Source organism: Calonectris borealis, chromosome 1 (assembly GCF_964195595.1).
Source record: "Calonectris borealis chromosome 1, bCalBor7.hap1.2, whole genome shotgun sequence".
In the NCBI taxonomy this organism is placed as follows: Eukaryota; Metazoa; Chordata; class Aves; order Procellariiformes; family Procellariidae; genus Calonectris; species Calonectris borealis.
In genome coordinates this window covers 73,294,854-73,316,142 of record NC_134312.1, presented here as the reverse complement: position 1 = coordinate 73,316,142, position 21,289 = coordinate 73,294,854, and the positions used below count along the sequence as shown (strand labels likewise).

At 40.6% G+C, this 21,289-nt stretch overlaps 1 protein-coding gene across 2 annotated transcripts in view; it reads right to left on the bottom strand.

Annotated features, from left to right (window-relative positions):
- Positions 1 to 6,658: 6,658 nt before the first annotated feature.
- Positions 6,659 to 21,289, bottom strand: part of PDE3A (phosphodiesterase 3A) — a 261,707-nt gene continuing 247,076 nt past the window's right edge. For both annotated transcript variants that reach the window (XM_075160242.1, XM_075160252.1), the window contains 3 exons: positions 18,680 to 18,835; positions 14,549 to 14,789; positions 6,659 to 10,994 (listed from right to left, as the gene is read on the bottom strand). In XM_075160242.1, coding sequence (XP_075016343.1) covers positions 10,747 to 10,994; positions 14,549 to 14,789; positions 18,680 to 18,835 — 645 coding nt within the window. In that variant the 3' untranslated portion in view covers positions 6,659 to 10,746. The remainder of the gene's footprint in view (positions 10,995 to 14,548; positions 14,790 to 18,679; positions 18,836 to 21,289) is intronic.

The window sequence follows — 21,289 nt, the reverse complement described above, 5'->3', positions numbered from 1 at the left end:
GAGTTATTAAGTGTTTGGGACAGACCAGCTGCAGGCTTATGAGCAGTTCCCTTAGAATAGGCATACCTGTATTTTACTTTCATACTGGCAATGATCCCAACTAATACCTGCCTAATCACTGCCTGGTGCAAATTTCCTTACATTTTTGCCATTCAGAGTTTAAGCCAGAGGACAAATAAACTGGTGGGACTTCAAAACTGACAGCTAGATATGTGGCTGATGCTTTTCCGTATTTCGAAATCTATTAATTTTTAAGCTATAGGAAAACAGGCTTTGAATACACAGTTGATCCAGGTAATTTGTACGCAGCCATTTCAAATGAGTTGGCTGAAGAGCTGTAGGCGATAAAACTTAAAAAATGGGGAAAATTTTAGACAGCTGTAAGATACTTTTTAAAAATTTTAAACAGTGAGCAAAGAAAGTAGCTAGATATCAATCCTAGCCCACGTAATGGACTAGCAAAACCTTTCACTGAAGAATGACAGTATACTTACCAATATAATTGCAAGAAAATTGATTTCACTTACTGGTGTCCCACTTTAACAGATTACTTCTGTGATTAATAACGAAAACACTGTTAAGGTAACACATTTCATTTTCTCTGGAAGCGTTAGTCACTCTGCATTACTATCGCTGAACAGTGCCATGTAACATAGCCCACATTCAACCAGTATGGTTCATATTAATTGGATTGAAAAGTACACAGATGACGGATGTTGAAATATCGGTCATCATTAAAGAAGGATTTTTATAATGAGGCCTTCCACAGATTGGTTGAGTCACACAGCATTTAACATGGGGTTTATTAGTGATCTGATATAAAGTGCGGAATTCTGCCGGTAGAAGTTGCAAATAATAGGATACTGATAAACGTGAGCACGGGTCGCTAAGACATACCACGCAGGGCTGGCAGATAAGATGGTAATTCAATATATACCAGCTTTACTGGATTTGAATCAGAGTTTGAAGAAGCTACAGGTCATTTGCAGTCTGGCGCTTAAACTGAAAGCTGGGCACCGAAAGCAAATTTGTTCAATAAAGGAAAAAGAAACACAGTAAACAGGATACCACAGAATTATATTTATGTTGTACATTTGTCTTCACATTGCAACATCCACATTGTTCATTTTGTGACAAGTATTTCTAATAATTTTGAATACATATTTACTGTATAATACATTTTACCAAGAGGCACTTCCAGTAATTCTGGCAAAAAGGAGCTTCATATAGTGTCTAACTTACAAAACAGTAAAAATAAATAATGTTTATCTAAAAGATTTTTTTTTCCTGTACAGAATCTATTTTGTACAAAACATTTATCAGCCATTAACTAAATCACTTAACAAATACTTGTGAAGAGAATATATTAAGTATTGCTACATGTATCGAGTGCAAGATACTAGTGAAAGGAAAAGAATTATTCTGTTTATGAAAATCACCTAAAAATACAAGGCCTTGTTCCTGAAGTGTTTAAAAAGGAGAAGCTTGGTTACAACAATATTGACAATATATAAATATAAATTAACGTATGTAGTACTTAGTGAAAAGAACACTGTGTTAAAAACTGGCGTGTACAAATCCTGAACAAGATGGCACTTTGCTGCATTGCCACTTTGGCTGGCAGTTGTTTTTTAAAATATTGCTGCGAAAGAATTATAAAGGTACACAAAACCCTTTTCAAATAGAGCCATACAAAATTACATTTCCCCCCCCCTTTCTCTCACCTTTTGAAGTGAAAAAAAACAAGGAGGGATTAATTTTGAAGTACATGGGTGAATTGCGGAAACTCGCTACTAGAGCCGAGTCTGAATGAGCATCACAAAATAATTGCGTCTGAGGCGCAGTGCCCCGAGGTCGCAGGCCAGGAGTCAAACCTCACAGGACAGGATGTCAGGTGACCAAATTCCTCAGTGTTTTCTGAAGTAAAAAAACTTTGGTGGGCCTTTTGTGAATTTGAAAATACAAAATTTGTGTAATTTGGCACCAAAATCTGGTGGGGGATCAAGTGCTTCAATTATATCGACACACCCAAAAATTTCACTCAGAAAGGGTTTTGGCCTTGCTGGATTAATTTCTTGATTATTTTTGCCAAAATGGGAATTTTTTTTTTTTTTAAAATCGTATCTTGTACATGATATACATACTTGCATATTGTTACCCAGATGCTAAACTGTATTGGAAAACAATTATTTTTGAAAGGTACTACTTCTACAACTGGAGGCAAAGATTACAAAATGTGTTTCTGTTGGAAAATGTCCTAGATTTCTTCTATCAAAAGCACTAAGAAGAAGAAAAACTGCCACCCGTCAGTGAAAAATGTTAATCTGTTAAACAAACATAATCTACAGTGTGAATCACATCTTTTCAAAAAGTGAACTTAAATTACCTTCCATCATGCAAACATCTTATATCAATTACTCAAGAAAAAAAAGACTTAACTTTAGAAAAATAATGACCAAATGTATGCTGACATGGTTGAAATATTAAAAATATCATCAACACCACATAGCAGTTATTAATGCTGTCTTTGATCTTTTAGGATACCATCTGCAGTACTGTATTAAGGTTTACAAACACCTAAAAATGAAAATTTTGCATTCAAATACTGATTTTCATTGTGTGTCAAGAATTAGGCAGGAATTTTGAAAAGCTTTAACAGACAACAGGCTTTCTACCTAAAGTAGTATGTACACACATGGCAACCCCCTAACTGTTTTCTTTCTGATCAGATTACAGACCTTTTTTTTTTTCTTTTTTATAAAAGCATGGGGGCAAAATGACTAGGGTCAAGGGAGAAAAAAAACCAACGACAAAATCCAAAAACCTCAATCTCCTTTAAATAAATATTTAAAAGCCAAGAGCAATTGCTAATTCACATTAATGGTTTGTAAGTGTTCGCTGTGGTAAAGGAAGACAGCGTTGAAAACCAGAGCATCTAAGCCCACTGCCTCGGGGCTATTGCTGTGAGCAAACCGTGGCGAGGTGGGTCTAGAGTTGGATTACATTACTCAAAGGTATTTCTCCCGCTACTTTGACAACAGCCCTCGGAAATAGGACATTTGTTCTTTACCTCCCACCAGTTCTCCCCCCGAGCCGTGCCGCCCGGGACCCCACGCCATTTACAGGCCCCTCTGCGAGCCCGAGGAAATGCAAGCTAACGCACGCCTGCCTCGCCGGGGCCACAGCATGCGCTGCGTTTTGCTTATTTGATCTGATTTCTATCAGGACAAGAGAATTCAATCATAAAAGGATACATGGTCCGCAGCTGTGGCAGAGTCCTTTGTACCTGCTCTTATGCTTCCACACAGAGAGAAAACAGAAATATTTGGGTTTCCTCATCTAATTCACTGCTGGGATACAGCCCTCTCCATGCCTGCAGATTTCAGTGGTGCTCCTTGGTGCGCACAGATCCCATACGCCACCAGCAGCAGAGCAAGTGTCATCTGCTGTCCCACTGCCACGCCTCGGACATACCGCAAGTACGGCTTCGGAAGTCAGAAACCACTGGCACAGACTAGCCACCTGAAAAGCTCAGCTGAAATAGGTATTAGCATTTCTTTTCCTCCTCTAGCACCAAGTAAAGTTTTCTTTAATGAGGGAGAATTAAATGACTTCAGTCAAAAATCCTTCTTGGTTTACTATATCCTTCAGCTCTTCAGACCACGGCCAAGGCCGGTTGGTTATACCTGGACTCATCACCTTCCAGAGGGAATAGTTTTACATGTGCAAGCACTTGGGGAAATTTTTGCATACGCCTCAAGTGACGTTGGCAAGCTCTCAGACTGCACAGTGCTTATTGTTGTTTCAGTTTTATCGAAGTCGGATTGTCAACGAGCTCGAGCTTTTGCCCCCTCTTGTCATTGCGGAAATGGTCTCTCCAGAAATACACCCGCACTCTTCTGCCCGCAGGCTCCTGAGCTCAGGATGTCATAGAACAGGCTCCTCTTTTATTGTCCTAAGAATTCGAGCAGGTGCTCACGCGGGCAACGTCCGCATCCTACCGAGTAGGCGTGACGTATTTTTCATCAAGAGAACGCCTGCCTGCCAGGAAAATCCCACTAATGGCCTCTGAATAAATCATAATTAGGACGTAAATGGAGGATAACTCTCGCACTGCTCCCTCCAACACTGGGATTCAATAACTACCACAGCAGGGGCTAACACCCTGCTTTGATTTAATTCCAGAGGAATGTTGTTGTGCTAAATGAAAGCGATGAAATTCAAAGAAAGATTTATCATACTAAGTTGTTCTCATGTACTGGTCCTATTTTTGCTCTAATTCAAAGTTTGCCTCCAATAATCAATATTTTTTGCTAGCTCTTCCAATGATTGCTTAAGACAGCTGTCACCTCATTTCAATTATTCCCCCATCTGTTCAAAAACACTTAACATGCATTTTTTTCAGGAGGCCTGGACACTCTTATTTGTTGACTCACCTAAAAATATGAAAAAAAAAAAGATTCCGCCATCCTCGTAAATGGGAACAATTATCTTCCCTTTAATGCTACCACCATTTTGACTAATGCTGCAACATCAAACAGTAATTAAAACCCTAGAAACTCCATGGTTACTTCATTCCAGTGGGATTACCTTTGATTCTGAAAGAAAAGGAAAATTAAGTGTGTTGCATAAAGGCTGTTTCATACTGGACTACAATCTCCTTTTCTCTTTCCTACGAACGCCAGTTTGACTTTCTCCCTGTATGTCTACAACCCCATCAGCTCAAGGACTAATTACACCCGCGCTATGCTGCCAGCTGAGCAATACCCAAGTTCTCAGGCCAACGTCCAGGCCCGAGACTGGAAAAAGCGAGCAACCCTCCGTGCCTGCCTCCCAGCTGCGGTGCCTGCAGCAGGCCTGGGAGAGGCACGTTCTTCGCTCTGGGCAGGATGCTCAAGAAATTCTCATGCTCATCCTTATATTGAAACCTTTCCTCCTTAAACATGCAATGCTGGAACATCTCAACCATAACAGTACTTGAAAAAGTAATAGGAAATATCACGTTTTTATGAATCACAGGTTTTCCAACAGTCAAAAGCCTCTTCTTGCAGAGGAAGAAAAGCCACAGACTGTCATTGCTGCCCTCCCAACCTCTTGAACCCTCCTTCTATCAGACGGTTCATCTCTGGAACAAACCGCAGCACATCTGCTTTGCCCCTCCCACGCCTGAATCAGCTGGTGCATCTCCCTGGGTATTTGCTGGCCAAGCGCCTTGTGCCTTCTCTGGATCCCAGCCCTGAGGGGGCTGGGCTGCCCAGGCCCACACTGACGGGCACACCTGGCTGTGCCTATGCAAAATCAGTGAGAGGGTGGACTCACACCTGCACCCGTCTTCATCAACAGCAAAGCCCTCACCATCACCAGCACAGGATCACACCACGCAGAACAAGCAGGATGTGCCAGATAATTAACGAGACTTTGCACAAGTACTTCATTAAGACCTGGGGCAATCACAAACCTTTTGCTGCATTATACTTATGGCAAAATCTTCAAAAGTGCCTAAGGTTCATTTTGAAAAATGACAAAATTGTCCAAGATCCCAAGTCCCACTAAAAGCTGGTGGGGCTCAGGCTGCCAAGTACCCAAACTGACGGCTACCCCACACCTACTCAGTTCATGGCTCAGCAGCACGGGCACGGCACCGGGTGCGAACGTGCCCAGACTGGGGCACAGGCTGGGCAGTCCTCATGGGCTGTACCACTGACTGATGCTCAGTTTGGCAAGATCCTTGGCTTCTCCACACTGCACTCTACTTTCTGGGGCATTTCTGAAGGAAGGCAGGCAGACGGGACCAGAATTTCAGAAGAAGTTTTGTATCTAAAAAGCAGACAGAAATTTAGGAGAACTTTCTTAAGAAAACAAATGAACTTAACGTCCAGCATGGAAAGCATACAAAGGGAGTTGGGTACAGAATTTGCTTAGATGCCAAATGGTACTTTTAGAAGCATCTGTCTGAACCTTTATAGATTTAACTTCTCTCCAAATTCAGACCATCAGGATCTTAAGAACTTCTAACAGCAGTACACTAATGGTAAAAGTTCCAAATGCATCCACTCAAAAGGTTCTGAGCAATCGCAATCTTGGATTTTAACTTGATAATGATGCAGAGAGATGTTCACACACGATGTCAGGGTAAAAACTGATGAACAACTATCCTTGCATTGTTAACGAATGCATTCTCAAATTACGCCTGCCCTGGGAACCATTTACTGCGAGAATGTGACTGTCATTTGCTATGAGAGCCAGCACCCCACATGGTCACAGGGGAGGCCGTTGGTGACACACAGCCACTTCCCCAGCTTTCTGTAAAGGTTTTCACTCACAGAGGAAGGGAGTTCAGAATGCTGCCAAGAGCACAGTGGAATCCCTTTTTCCTAGTAGATTCCTGCAACTCACTTTTGATGCATGGCTTGCAGTATCGCATCAAACACCATCTTTCTACTGGAGCAGGCAGCTGATTTCCAGAGATGAGTGTCAACATGCTCTGTACATTAGCTCAGAGCAAATCAAGAAATGCCAGGTTCCCTCAAGAATTAGAGTCTAAATAGTAAATTATGGCCCTTTGAACATAGTGGAAATTATGACTTCTGGACACAGGCATTTTTGGGTCCTTGGAAACCAAAGTCTCAGGCTCCTCCTAAAAGAAAAGGTAGTAAAATAAAGTTTCGGGCTTTCACACTCTCTACTTCCATGTGTTCCTTCTGCCATATAAGCACAACGAGAGAAGTTATATTCCATGGTAAACAGCATGTGACGATGAAGCAAACTGGGAATATGGGGACAAAAGGGTTTATATGTGATTGCTACGTGACGGGCAGAGTGCCCTCCTCGCTACACTGGGAGCCGCAAGCACTGCAAAAAGCCTCCTGTTTAAGGGAACAGCAAACTTCTCCTAGACTAGAAGGGAACAGGGTCAGCTGCCAAGTGACATTACAGTGGAGAAAACAAAATTCCAATCTGAAAAAATAGTTCAATCCTTCTCTCCCTGTTTTTAAAGAACTGAAAACTAAAACATGATTTTTTTTTACTGCAGAACACTGTTTAAATGGGGCTTGCTTCTTCCAGTATTTAACAAACCTCTTTGCATACTGTACATACCAGAAACCCATATCAACATTGTAAACATCCCACCTGAAAGCTGAGCACTTTGCTGATAGAATACAATTCTTTTTCTTTTCTTTTTTTTTTTTTTTTTCCCAAAAATATTGCACAGGCTGTGGTTTATTTAGGGTTTGCAACACCAAAGGACTGCACAAAGCGGAAAACCATCAAGGTCTAGCCTCCAAAAGGTTGCTGAAACTACAGGTCAGAAAGTTTTGCCTCCTTTGGACTAAAAACTATTATAAAATCCCCTAAAAAATTACCTGCTTCATTATCTACTAAAAAACCCCAAAGCAAAAAAAATGATATTCACATGTTTGATATAAAATCTCTCTGGTATTTTATGTTCTGTTATATTTAAGCCAACCTGGGAAACTTCCTGGCCATTGCCTGCCAGAAATCCACTGCAAAGACTGAAAATCAGGCTCAAAAGGAGTGGACACCTGCAGAAATTGGATTCTATTAGTGACTGTTTGGAGTGCAAAAAAAAGTCACCTTTTACCAAGTTAACCAATCCCAGCTACTTAAGCTTCTTCACTGGTATTCCTCCCAGTTTGGATAAAATCAACAATCATTCTGATTTTAAGCCTGTCAGCAACTCCTTCACTGTTAAAGACCTGAGTTAATTAAACTGCACCCACAAACAGGCTTGTGTAGCAATGCAGCAACAATTTGTGACAGCTGCATTGGCACTATAGAAAGAAAGCTTAACAAATTAAATTTTACCTAATGGCAACCAATGATGGCTAGGAAAAATACAATAATTCCATTTCAACACATTTTTAGGATAATTTTTCTTGGTTCAACCCTGTGTATGCCTGCTTAGAGGATTATGTGGAACTCCACTTGCAGGATTTGGCCTCATTCTTGAATGCCTCTTGGCAATTTTACCAACTGAGCACCCACTGACATTTTCTGCAATAACTTCTTTTTTTCTTCTTCTAGCAAAGGCAATATAAAAATCAATATATAAAATCCAGTCCCAGTGCTCACGCACTGAAAATGGAGAAAAAATTGCTTGAAGATGTGATATTTTAAAGCATCTCTGTAAGTTTAATTTTTAAAGGACAGAATGAGGCATATTAAATTCTTCTCATACTATAAGGTATGCATATCACTTGTACAAGAAAACCCCAAATAAAATGATTAATCAAAGTGACTGAAGAGGTATGAAAACAGTGCAAGCTGGGATCGGTGGAGATTTGCTGAGATCTTGGAGACATCTTTTTTTCTTTTGAATGAATTCTGCTATATCCTTTCCCTTTAAAATAATAACGCAATTTGGATCTTCGCTTTCCTGATTTCATTGAAAAGCACTTACTAAATATTTCTACTGATAACAGCATTCAGAGCCATGCTTTAGAGTCACTCTGTTGAAAGGCAAATGCCTTCTCTACTAGTAAGAGTAGGATGGGACAACATCAGGCAAATGCAACCTGTAAGAAACCAAAATCCTGTTTTCCAGCAAAAGCTCACTCTAACGGAAATGCAAAGCAAAAAGAAACTCTGAAGTGATAACACACATGCTGATTGACTTTGATAGAGAATGTTTTCCAACATTTTTGGGGAGGTAACAATAGGATCATGAAATACGGCGAATGCGTAACAATAGCAAAAAGTGATGGATGCAGTATCAGAAATTTAATATAGAAAGGACTTCTCCTACAAACTCTTCCTTTCACAAGCATTCTTACTCACATAAGCAATCCTCTTCTCGGCAAGGGGCTGCAGGATCAAAGTATAAAAAGCATACATAGTCAAATGATTTTTGAGAGATACTGAATTTTATATATATAATTCTTTTTTTTGGGAACAAAACTCTAAATTGTGTGGTACTGGTTAGTGCTGCCAGCCCCGAAGAGCATTAATATTTTAAAGCCTTGATCCTGTAGACCACTGGCTTCCCAGAAGGGTCTATACAAATTACTCAAGACTTTATTTGTTGGGTTTGGAAATGGCTACACTGTATAAAAATGTTTTTGTATTTATTTTTTAAAAAATTAGCTTTACAAAAAAACTCTTCCCTTTTTTTCTTTTTCTTTTTTTTCTTAAAGATATCATTATCTACAGGAACCCATAAAAATTTTTCCATATTTACATCTAGATAGCTAATCATTGACAAATATAATACCGTGAAATAAAATATTGAAAGTGAATATCCAACCTTTTAAATAGACATTTGGCTCACAGCATAAACAACAGAGAAAACAAATAATCAGAACAAAAAAAAAGATCTGCTCTTCTTACAGGCCCGATCTTTTCCTTTCTCTTAGAAAAAAAGAAAAAAGAAAAAAGAAAAAAAGTATATTGGTGGGATCAAACACGCTGCTTCTAAGGAGAATGCCAGCAACAAACTGCTCCCTCCAGCACCTCACACTGAAAAACGAAGTTCTCTGAAGCTCATGCGAGTGGTTGCTGAGACATATGAGTGTCCAGCCGACGCAGGACTGACCCCTGTCCCCCATGCTGCTCCTAATGCATCGTTTACCTTTTATTCTGAGGAAGGGCATGGCCCCCACACTCCCCTTCTTTTAGTCCCAAGAGACGTAGTTCAGCTTCGTTCTTAAATGATATATTTGGCCACTGATGCAGAGAGGCATAAGGTTAGGGTGGGAAGATGACAGCGTGCTTCTGGCTTCTGAGCACGTACGCACATTTGCCCTCTGTTCTCTCCTGCCCAAGCACACACACCCCCCACGCAGCCGCCCACGCACCCAGAAGCACACAGAGGGCCAGGCCCTCTCAAGGGGAACAGACCCGCGTGCCATGAAGTCCCTTGTAACCCCCTTTGGAAAACAAATGTCCTGGCACATCCCTTTCGCTAGCCGTTTGGAAGTGCCGAGGAGGAGGAGGAGGAAGAGGAGGAGGCGGAGGAGCCCCCACAGCCGGGTGGGGCCAGGCCAGCAGCCCGGGCCACCGCGGCCCCTGCTGAAAGGCTGCTGCCTGCAGCCAGAGTGCAAACCGGGACTTGGAGGGCTATGGGGAACGCAAAGCTCCTCAAAATGGCCTCCGGTTGCCTTGTGGGCTCAAATCCTCTAAAATTCAGGCCTTCTCTTTGTTGTTGTGTATTGGGACATATGCTACAGCTAGGGTAGTAAGAACTCAAACTATGCTCTATTACATTACATCCACTCGCACTCGCAAACACCCCCTCAGGCACACGTATATGTTGGCAGGATATATCAGCATTCATATAAAGCTTTGAAACTTTTATCCCTCAGCATTAAGAGTAAAAGCTGCTTAACTGGTACCTTACTGTTAACTGCAAATGTGCCTTAGAAGCAGCATTTCCTTAGATAACTTTCTTCTGTAAATATCACAGTGACCATAATATATCATTAAATGTATTTTGCTGAAGTGTGCAGCCAATAACCGTGGCTATATATATATATATTTATATTTAATTCCACCCACCCCCAAATCTCTTTAAAGAAAGTCTGTAAAAGCCGGTGTCGCAGTGTGAAAGCTTCCTTGAGCATAGGAGTTTAAACAATGTACCTCACCAAAAAAAGGAAAGAGAAACAAATGAAACAGCTGTAGGCGCATTATCCCATACTTCTACAGTGTTGTGTCTAAATGCTGTGCTGGCTTGAGAAAGAGTCTGTGCACGAGTCAATCTGTCTTAAAATACTGCTGCAAATATTGTCATTGGTTCGGTTCTACAGTTGTGTTCTCCTCTTCATCCCTCTTGGGCTTCCCTTTCTCCTCCTCCTCTTCCCTGATGGCCTGGATTTGTTCTGAAGATTGGTGCAGCGTGGATTGCTCCGCGCCTTGCTTCTCTGTCCCGGCTAACCTCTCCTCATCCTCAATTACTTTCTTCCACATTTTATGGTTCTGAAGCAGGTGCTGAGTGATCTGACAGTAGATTTTCCTCCTCTTGAACTTCTTCTTTCCTGTAAAATACCATGTGACGTTAATGTACTGTTTTCTGTGAGAGAAGAAGGAAAAGGGACTGAAGGTGTAGGAAGCAGACAGGGTGTACTATGACATATAGGAACTGCACCAACAGATTTTTAAAACCACAAACTTAAACAGTCTCAAAATTCAGAAAGCTATGCCTCTCCAGACCTCTCGGAAAGCAAACTCGTTTCCTGCACAGCTTGAGCCCCAGCTTTATCCTATCATAGGCTGCACGCTGTCCCCGACTATGCAGCTCACAGAGACATCTAGTGCTTGAATGGTTATGCACAAAACATGTTGCTGAGCTGTTTCTGCTCATTTTTTTACATCAAGTACTTAAAGACTCTGACCCACTGACTCTATAACACACACACCCATTAAATTCTGCGTCCCCGCGCCAAAGGATCCCTGCTGATTGCCCCAAGAAAAAAAATCCTGATTTTGTTTTCTCCACATTTTACCTCTGATCTGAGTTGTAGAAGGATAATGAATGAGCAAGCATTAGTAATCAAAGGAGGGAACCCATTCCTGTGTTCCCTCTTCAAAGTCAGAGATTTACCACTCCACCATCGCAGTGGAGATGACCTTAAACCTTTGCACAACATTGCTTTGGCAATGGAAGTAGTCACATAGCAAATACTATCAGGGAGCTCGCTTGGTTTTGAGGCATTAGTCCCCTGCTGTTAACCCATAAAACATTTTTGCCACTGGTAGTTCTCAGGGCTCCTGACACAGCTGCATTAACAAGTGTTTTGCTGCCTGAAGTGTGTTTTTTTCTGTGTCAATATAGTCTGTCCAACACCGATTGTTAACTCCTTAGCAGAACAAAGCTTGAAAATTTTCCCTGGTCATTAACAGTGGCAATGGCAGTCACAGAACTGAAATAATAAACCCTTCAAAGACAACTGCTTATTTCTTTTTTAAAGAAGGTGACGTAGAGGAATGTTTTGTACCAAATAAATTTGCGTGGATTAGTATTTGCAGGTTGCCTGAAGTATGTCTGTGTCAGGATCCAAAACGTTTAGCCCTTGAAGCTTTTGAACTGGAAACAAAGAGCTTTTCACTGAGCACAGACCAAATCCAACTCAATCCTTCATTAGAAAGCCCTTGGTTCCCTGTAGGAAACCTTCAGGTTTAGCACTAACAAGAAGCCCCTACCCTGCCAATGCCGCAGCAGGACATTCTCTCCTGGGTTTCCCAGCTGACCCCGCATCTTGCTGCTCTCTGCAGACACCAGCGAGCACTTGCTGTGGTGTTAAAATTTGTCTGAATCACTAAAGACTGAGCCTGTTTAATTCTTACACTTGCATCAGAACTTTGGGGGAATTACATGCTCTGGTATAACAAAAGCGATTTTAAGGTACCTTAAGGGTTTATAACTCTTAAATTTATCTCAACTGCTTTAGTGAATTATCAGGACCTAGGTGAAGTCTTTTCTGCCAGAATTATATTCCTGTCTGCCTAAAAGGCATTTCCATCAAGAAAAAGATCTTCACCAACAGCTACACAACTCTTAGTATCTACGCAACTGACATCTCAACCTTTTATTTTGTTTCATTGAGAAAGTTTAGAACATCCAAAATTGTATTGATCATAGTTATAAATTTCTAACGACCTGTAAGACCCCTGTATTGACACAAAAGATGCTGTAGATTCCTGATTCAGGTCCATACAGTCACAGAGAATTTAGGGAACCGGAAGAAAAGAGTTTGTAACACTTTGGTATGATCGAGAAGATGAGCACCCCACATTTGGTAAGAAGGAAGTAGGAAGAATTTGTCTGGATATTTCAAAACTTCTGATACATTAATTTTTAAGGTTTTGAAAAAAATAAAGAGCCTAAAAGCACCAGGTTGAATAGTAAAGTATTGTTACGGAGTAGAATGTGAAAAAGAAAACAGAAGACAACTAAAAAATGGTCTGTTTTCAATGACAACTAAAAAATGGTCTGTTTTCAATGTGACAAGGACTGATAATGGACTGTGGTTTTAACCTGAAAGCAGCATTGTTGGACTTGACTAGCAGTGATAGAGAAGATAACTGAATACAGAAATGAGGTGAAAGGAAACTAAGGATTTCAAAGTAAGGTTAGACACTCCAATGGATAAACAAGAACATGTTTCATCTTTCTTTTTAATACAGCAATATCAGTTTCAGGCTTTTGGGGTCTATGTTGGTTACCAATCGCATACGCTTTCCCCCTGGTAGGCAATTCCATAAATGCCAATCTGCCAGAGAAACATGTGACTCTGCCTGCTATTACAGAGCTGATATAAGGTGCTAAAATAAACCTATGTGTGCTATATTAGTTAATATTTGCTGTTCTCAACAATTTGTGCACGTGAACCTGCTAAACTTAAAATATGTGCAAGTGTGTGTGTGTGTGTGTGTGAACAACAGCAACGATTTCTTAAATACAAACCATATACCCCTGGATCTTACTAGAGAGATAAAAGCTCAATTCTGCACATCAGGAGATGTAGATTTTAGTTCCACGTCCTTATGTGACTTGTTGCAATCATCAAATCTTTCAGCTTCTCAGCTTCCTCAACAGAAAATAGGGATGCTACTCAGTAGGGCATGAAAGTGTGTGCGAAAGAACAGAAAAAGTGAGGCTGTTAAGAGAAAAAGCTATCCATCAGTATTTCACTAGCGCACTTAAGGCTGGTGCTTTCTAGAAGGATTAGATATAGGGGAGGAAGAGAAAGATGACCCAGAGGAAGGAAATAAAAGAACAGTAGTAGAAAATTCAGAGGGAGGAAGAACATGAAAGAGAGGAAAAGGTAACACATGCAGGATTAAACTGGTAAAAGAAACAGGTCTACAGTTGCAGCCTTTTCTCTTAAAAATCACTTCCAGTGGGTTCCTGAGATCTCCTTTCAAGGTACAAAGTTTTCCTCTCAGTATGACAAATGCCAGCATTGTTGCCCTTCTGGAGGAGACACAGGAGACTATCAGCTTTAGTTCCTGATTAGCCAGAAGGGCCAAGTGACGCAGCTCCCAGCACCCAACAGAGCAATGCTCAGTCCCGATTCTCTCCCCACTCTTCTCCACGCATTACCTTGAAGAGTTTTGCATTACAGTACTTCCATTGCTAAAAACTCATTTACTGCATCAGCATCTCAGAGCCTCATTCTATTATTCCTGTACATCATGCTAACTCATGGAAATGATGAGTGCTTTCCTTGAAAAATCTCCCAACCATCCTTTCTTCAACTGAAATTGTTGCAGTCTACTAACATCAGCACTGAATCAGTCTGAAATAGGTGGGTGATCCACCACCAGAAACCTCAACTGAAGGTAGAAATGAGTAATAGATATGAAGAGCAATGTTTATCAGTCCTGAAACCATGGAGCGTCTCCATTACCAATGTAACTGGCTATATGCCAGCTTCACCAAGGACAGCACTGAATCACTGTCACTCTGGAGAGGCCCATGTTGAACCTGACCAGCTCGCAGTCTCTATGCTTTTACAATATGGCTGCTTAGTTTTTTGTCAGAATATGGAACTTGCTCTGTTGAAAAATGTAAGTGTGAACAACTTACTGGATTCAGCATTTTCACAAGTTTCCATTTCTGCTGTTTCTTCCTCTTCATGCTCATCAGTGTCTCCTGATTCATCGCTATCTTCAGTCCATTTTCCTGGCATCAGCCCCGCTGAGTCATAGGAGTTACATAGTGGTCCCACAATGTGAGTGATGAAAGATTCCTGGAGGTGTGCCAGCTGAGGAGCAGAACGATCCATGAAAGGACTGATTGGCAAGCCCAGGCTAGCCTCTTCATCACCCTGGAGATGAAAAATAGCGGTAATATCTCTGAAGTAAATGAAACAAAACCATGTCATGAAAAGGAGTAATGTATATCAAACCAATTAAAAATGATGAAAGAAAAATAATTCAACTCTAATGCCACTTCCATAGCACACCAGCATGACATTACTACAGTGCCATCATGTCAAATGGTTAATCGACGTTACAGCTCTTTTCTTGTAAGAGGACTCACTACCGATAGCGTGACAAGGATGTTAGTTGATGACTGTGCAAAATGATGCCCACTGCCCTTGTCCTGTACTTTACACTGTGAGTGTGAAAATTATTTTCTTTCTTTCTTCACATTATTTTCAAAAAATCCCTTCGGATTTTGTGATTGTTAGCTCACAACAACCTTGTAGTCAGCCACCTGTTTGCAGGGAACAAGACTGAACTTCTAGAAGCAAGGGCTATCTCATTGAACTAGTTTTCTTATTAGTTTTGTCCTTACTCTGCATAACATGGAGAGGTCCTCTTCGCTTTGGGCCTTAAGTATTTGTTTCCTGGGACTATCAGAATGATTCCTATGAAAGCAGGGTTACTCAGAAGCAGCAAATCTTTCCCATAAAGCTTTTTCCTAGCTTTTCCTGGAGAGAGACTGTGGGGGAGAGGTATAGGAAGACTTTTTCCTCCCTTCTCTCATGATGTAAAAGGAGGTAAAACTTCCCTGCAGAACCAACTCTGATATACCCACTCATCCCTATCACAGTAAAGCTTCTGGTGATATCAATGAGTTTTCAGCTGAGTAGACATGTCAAGACTGGATGCCACCTCCCCAAGAAAAAAATCTAATCCCCCTAATCAAGCCTGATATGCAAATTAATGTTTTAATACAATACAGAGATCTATATTTGAGAATATAGATTAGAATTTGGAGAGATATTTTCAGTTTCCATTACGTTACAGATTGCCTGAATTTATCTCCTTGAAACCTAAATTTTCCAAAAGTCATGGACAACGTATCTGGTCAACACCCTGTTGATATCTGGGGAGGCCAAAGAATGAGAGTTAAATTTCGACGCATGTACGACAAATGTCTCATTTCCTTGTGTTTTGTTTTGTTACTTTTATAATAACCTACCCCAAAATGTTATGTTCAATCATTAAACGCAAAATATTAGTGTTAACAAAACACTGAAACATGCCATCCATTCTTGAAATAGCAAGCAAATTAAGAAGAGGTGGCAGCTCGCTCTTCTTTACAGTAACACATCTGAGATTTTCTGGTTGCGAGCTGTCAGTAGTGGGAAGAAAGCTGGCTATTGAAATGTTTACAAGTTCTTTTTTCACGTTCTATTAAAACATGATTGATTATGTGAAACATCTTGCAGTGCGTTTTTTGAATCTTTTTAATATGTCTAGCCTGTCTTCAAATAAGTATGCTGAGCATGTGGAAGGAAGAAAAGAAAACATACTGTGACACAGGATTTTGAATGTTTCTATGCAACACGTTTTTAATAAGGAGTTTTTATTTATACAAGAGTTAAATTCTTCAAAGGAACTGGTGTTTATTAAAGGAAGTTCAAGAAAGATATTTCATTATTTTCATAGCATAGGTTGAATGTACATATGTATGCTTTTTGATAACAATTCTATGGAAATTCAAACGTCCCATAAAATTCTCCTTTTTAGAAATGAGAAAATGAAGACTTTTCCCTTCTCAGAAAAAATCTGACGATCAGATGAATGGTGAAGCTGGTTTGATACACCTCTCATGGCATATCACATTAAAGAAAATCAGATTTTAACCTAGGTTAAATAAACTAAGAATCTAGCTTATCCTCCTTAATGCCAAAAGTAAGTCCTAGGAAGAAAATGTTCTCTGTTTTCAATCCCGTCAGTATCCTATCAGCATGGCAACTCATGCCATGCAAAAAAACCAAAACAGGAAACCCAATGGAACGTACTGATTTCTCAATACAGTGAACACACATCTTCTATTAGAACAAAAACAAAACCAAAAAACCCTAATAGCTTACTGACTACCTGACCTCTTAGAATTTGCAAGCCAAGAGTTCAAATACATTTGCCCACAACCCCATGCCAAAAGGAATGTCATTAACAAAGATAACGCGTTATTCTGAATAAAATTTTGCAGAAAGGATAAATCTCAAATGTATGTTTTTTAATTACAGGATTATAAGAAAGATAATCTCCAACAGCCCTTTGGAGAGCTTCCAAGAGCATGCAATCATTAGTAGCACACCTTTCTGACTGATGGAAGACAACCCAGATTCCTACTGTGGAACAGATAACACAGTATCCTCCCACACGTGTTTCTCCCAAGCTTAATTCAGAGCTCACTATCCAACACTTTGACGATATTAATGTATTGGAGCACTTACTGCCCTCTGACATTAGTTATGTTGGATCAAAGGAGAGTCATACCATATACCTGATTAACAGGTTTTGTCTGCATGCAGTAGTCACCCACATAAGCTATGATCATCACCAGAATTAAATGAAGTACAATTTGTTGGGATAGTTGTAATGAAAACATTCAAATATGAAGAAAAGCATTTCCTGAAAGAAAATCCGGGAGATGAAGGTTGACCACTGTTGTTACGGGACTCACTCTCTTTCTTTAAGAAAAAATGAAAAGAAAAATGGAACCAACTATACATGTAATGTATATAAGGATCATTGCTCTTTTTTTTTTCTCAGGAGATCTGAAATAAATGAAGGAGTTCCAGGTCAATGCCTGAAATTTGTCCCTTTTCCCATTTCTTTACATACTCCAGAAGGCACCATCAGCAGAAAATCCTGGTTTTTTTCCAAACTGTAGAGTACAGTAAATTTAAGGGAAGATGAAAAGGCTTTGAAAGGGATTAGTCTGTGACTTTAAGTTACTGCACAGCCTCCCTGAGAAGTCTGTGGGGTGTCTGGTTCAGTGACCTAGCCTGCTTGCTTCCTCTCGAAAAGACAGGATGTGGAGTTCAGTCTAACCAGCACATTCAAAATATGTTCCCACTCGGGAAACAGAGGAATAGTGTGGGAACAGCCCTGTCCCTTGCACTCGGCAGGGCTAAGTAGGTTATAATGAGAAAAGGTTCAATTAAGGGCTCCCTTACACCTGGCAGGAGAGGACCAGTGCCTGGCTGTATTCCCAGGTCTTTGTAAATCAATCTGTGGCTGTCCTTCCTCGTGCTACCATCAGCTGAGTCTTGCATAATTAGTGTGGTTGTACTGACAAACCTCCTGCAAGCTGAAAGTGTTGTCTTAAAAAATAAAGTATGAGTCAGGATCAATGTGTAGGGAGCAGATATGGTTAGTCTGTGATAAACTGAAAGTCAATGTTGTAGTCATGCTCTGTACATAAATGTTCTGTGTGTGAACAGAGACGTGGCCTACAGGGAAGCTAAAATAATACCTCTGCTCTGTTTAGATCATCTCAACAAGGATGTTGTGTCCAGTTTTGGAGACCACATGACAATAAAAGTGTGAGCCACCTGGAGTGACTGCAGAGGAGAGCAATGAGAACCAGCTGATGTCTTGAAAAGACATAGAAGGAAGGATGAAAAGACAGTTTGCACTAAAGACGACTGAAAGGGAGACATGACGACTGCCAACAGAAAAAAAAGAGAAAAGGAACACTTGTTCGCCATGTCCACTGTAAGGATAGTGCCAGACTGGCACAGTTAAGCCTGTAGAAACCCCATCATTGGAAGTCTTTGAGGACACATCAGAAGCTTCAGTGACAAATGGACTTTCACTGATCCAGCAAAAGGATGGACTAGTTTAACTCTAGCCATCCCCTTTACCCCTATTCTCCGTGATTTTCACTCACCACCAACACTAACATGCTGCAGAACTGTTTAACACAAGATGTGCAACCAGCAGATACCACTTTGGACATGCATTTATTTACCTGTTCATAAAACTCATTGACAATGCCTTCAGTCCACTGCAGATGCAAATCTTTGCATTTTGCAGGCCCATTTATGTCAGCTAGTTTGATGCACATTTGGCAAACCAGCAAGCGGTCATTCTCATTTGTCCAGTCAATTCCAACGTCATCATTCACCTAGTAGACAGAAAAAGGAAAAGCATGACAGTAATCCTGGATAAAAGGATGCATCCACAGAGGAAGTTCTGCCCAGGGATATCTTACAGTATATTTAGCTATTTAACAAAATCACAAGTGTAAGCAGGTGAGCTAACCCAAGCTGGAATTTACAATCAGCTGTAGAGCAATATGTAAAAAGAAAAATAAGTGCAAAACAATGAACATTGAGATAAATTATGAGAAATTAATATTTAGCAAATGATGTGCATGTTTGAAAGCATTTGCTAGGAAAACAAACAAATGTAGTCCTTCCATGACATTTTCCAGGAAGTTACTACCTAATTGGTGTACAAAGATAAATTACCATCAAATGCCATGCCGATTTAATTTCAGTGTGAAGACGTATGTAACAAGCATATTTCCCTATTTGATCTAAGTATGTCTGAAAGTATTCCCTATCTTTTTCCTTGTTTCTATTTTTCCCATACCTCGCACAATAAAAAGTGATATAGACTATCAACTGCTCTAAAATAAAAGCATCACCTTAAAGAATCACAGAAAGGTTGAGGTTGGAAGGCACCTTTGGAGATCATCTAGTCCAACCCCCCTGCTCAAGGCAGGGCCAGCCAGAGCAGGCTGCTCAGAAACGTGTCCAGTTCAGCTCTGAGTATCTCCAAGGAGGGAAATTCCACAACCTCTCTGGGCAACCTCTTCCAATGTACAAGCCCTGTGACAGTAAACACGTCCTTTCTTATTTTTAAATGGAGATTCCTGTATTTCAGCTTGTGCCCATTGTCTCTTGTCCTGTCACGGATACGATTGAGAAGAGTCTGGCTCCATCTGCTTTACTCTCCCCATCAGGTATTTATACACGTGGCTGCATCCCATCAGGTCCCATGGACTTGTGTATGTCCAGTTTGTTTAAGTGCTACCTAACCTGATGCCATTCACTGAGGATAAGTCTTCACCACTCCAGACTTTCTCTCCCACCTCAGGGGCCTGGGATTCATGAAGCCAGGTCTTAGCCACAAAGACTGAGGCTGAGAAAGCATTGAGGACTTCAGCCTTTTACATCTCCAAACGGTCAGCGCTACCAACCTTTACTGCCATCAGCCACATTTTCCCGTCTCAGCCTTTTCTCCCTAGAATATCTCCTAGTGTGGGAGGGGCTGTCTTCCACTGTCCACTTAATTTTCAAAATTCAAATCCCTCCTTGAAACACAGCTTTAATTGTCAAGTGTGTAATAGTCGAAAATGGATAGAAAGTTGTTGTGCTATGACTAGATGAAACTTCCACGACCTCTGCCAGCAGGTCCCCTGCCCCATACAGCAGTGGGCCCACATGGTGAGGGCTTTGCTTTAGGTGTACGTGATCCAACATAACTAATGTCAGAGAACAGTAAGTGCTCCAAGGCATTGATATTATCAAAGTGTCGGACAGAGAGCTTCCTCCATTATTTCTTGTTGGTACTTTCCAGACTGCAGGTTTTCTGGTGGGAGGATGCTTACATTACATGTGTTTACACTGACTTCTGTACAGAAGGGTCTCTCTGACTGTAGCCTCAATATACTAAACTACAGTTCAGCAACCCAATCAATAACGTGATCATTTAGAGCTAATTTTATCAGTTATAGCACCTCCACCCATATACAAACATGTCAGGTCTGCTCTCTGAGACCACTCTGGTACAAAAGAGTACTTTTGCCAATCAAACATAAATAATCTCTTCTTAAGTCAGTGATTACTCTGGGAAAGCCAGGCTTAGCCACAAGCACTGGTTAATATGTTCACTTTCTCCTCCACTTTTTATTCCATACATGACCATTTGACTATTCAAGCAATAAGGAGAGAGAAGGAGGTTAACAGATGTCCTTACAAATCTACAGTGAGCTGGCAGGACGTGATACGTCAGACTGTCCTCCTATTTATCTGCAGTGTCTCAGGTATCACCTTGCTTGGTTACAATAGTGGTTACACCTACCTTTGTCCAGCCTGATAGATTTAAGACAAATTTAGTTTTCAATATCCACAATTTACGCCTAGTACTTTGGTCAAGCTTGTCCTCTTCCACAGTTAAGACAGTTAATCTCTGTGACAAAGCCACAGTAATCACTGGTTTAGCCTGTCTTTTTTCATTCCTTACTTAGTGAAGGTTTTGGTCCAAACTGCCAAATTCAAAGGATGTATTCAGACAGCCTAAATTCCCCACGCTTTATTGTCATTGTAGCCCTGACAGATGAGAATCTGCCAATACTTTTCAATACTTTATGAGGAAATTAGGCCAGTGAAAATGATCCCAGAGTTTAAAATTAAGACCTAAAGAAACCCCTCTGATATTTTTGGGACATGACTAGCAGGGGTGCAGAAGGAGTTCAGACTTTTACAGATCTACAGATCAGTTCTCTGTCTACCCTGGACGATAATTTAAGGCTTTTCTTTACAGATTCTTAAAGACTAACAAAGAGAGAGAT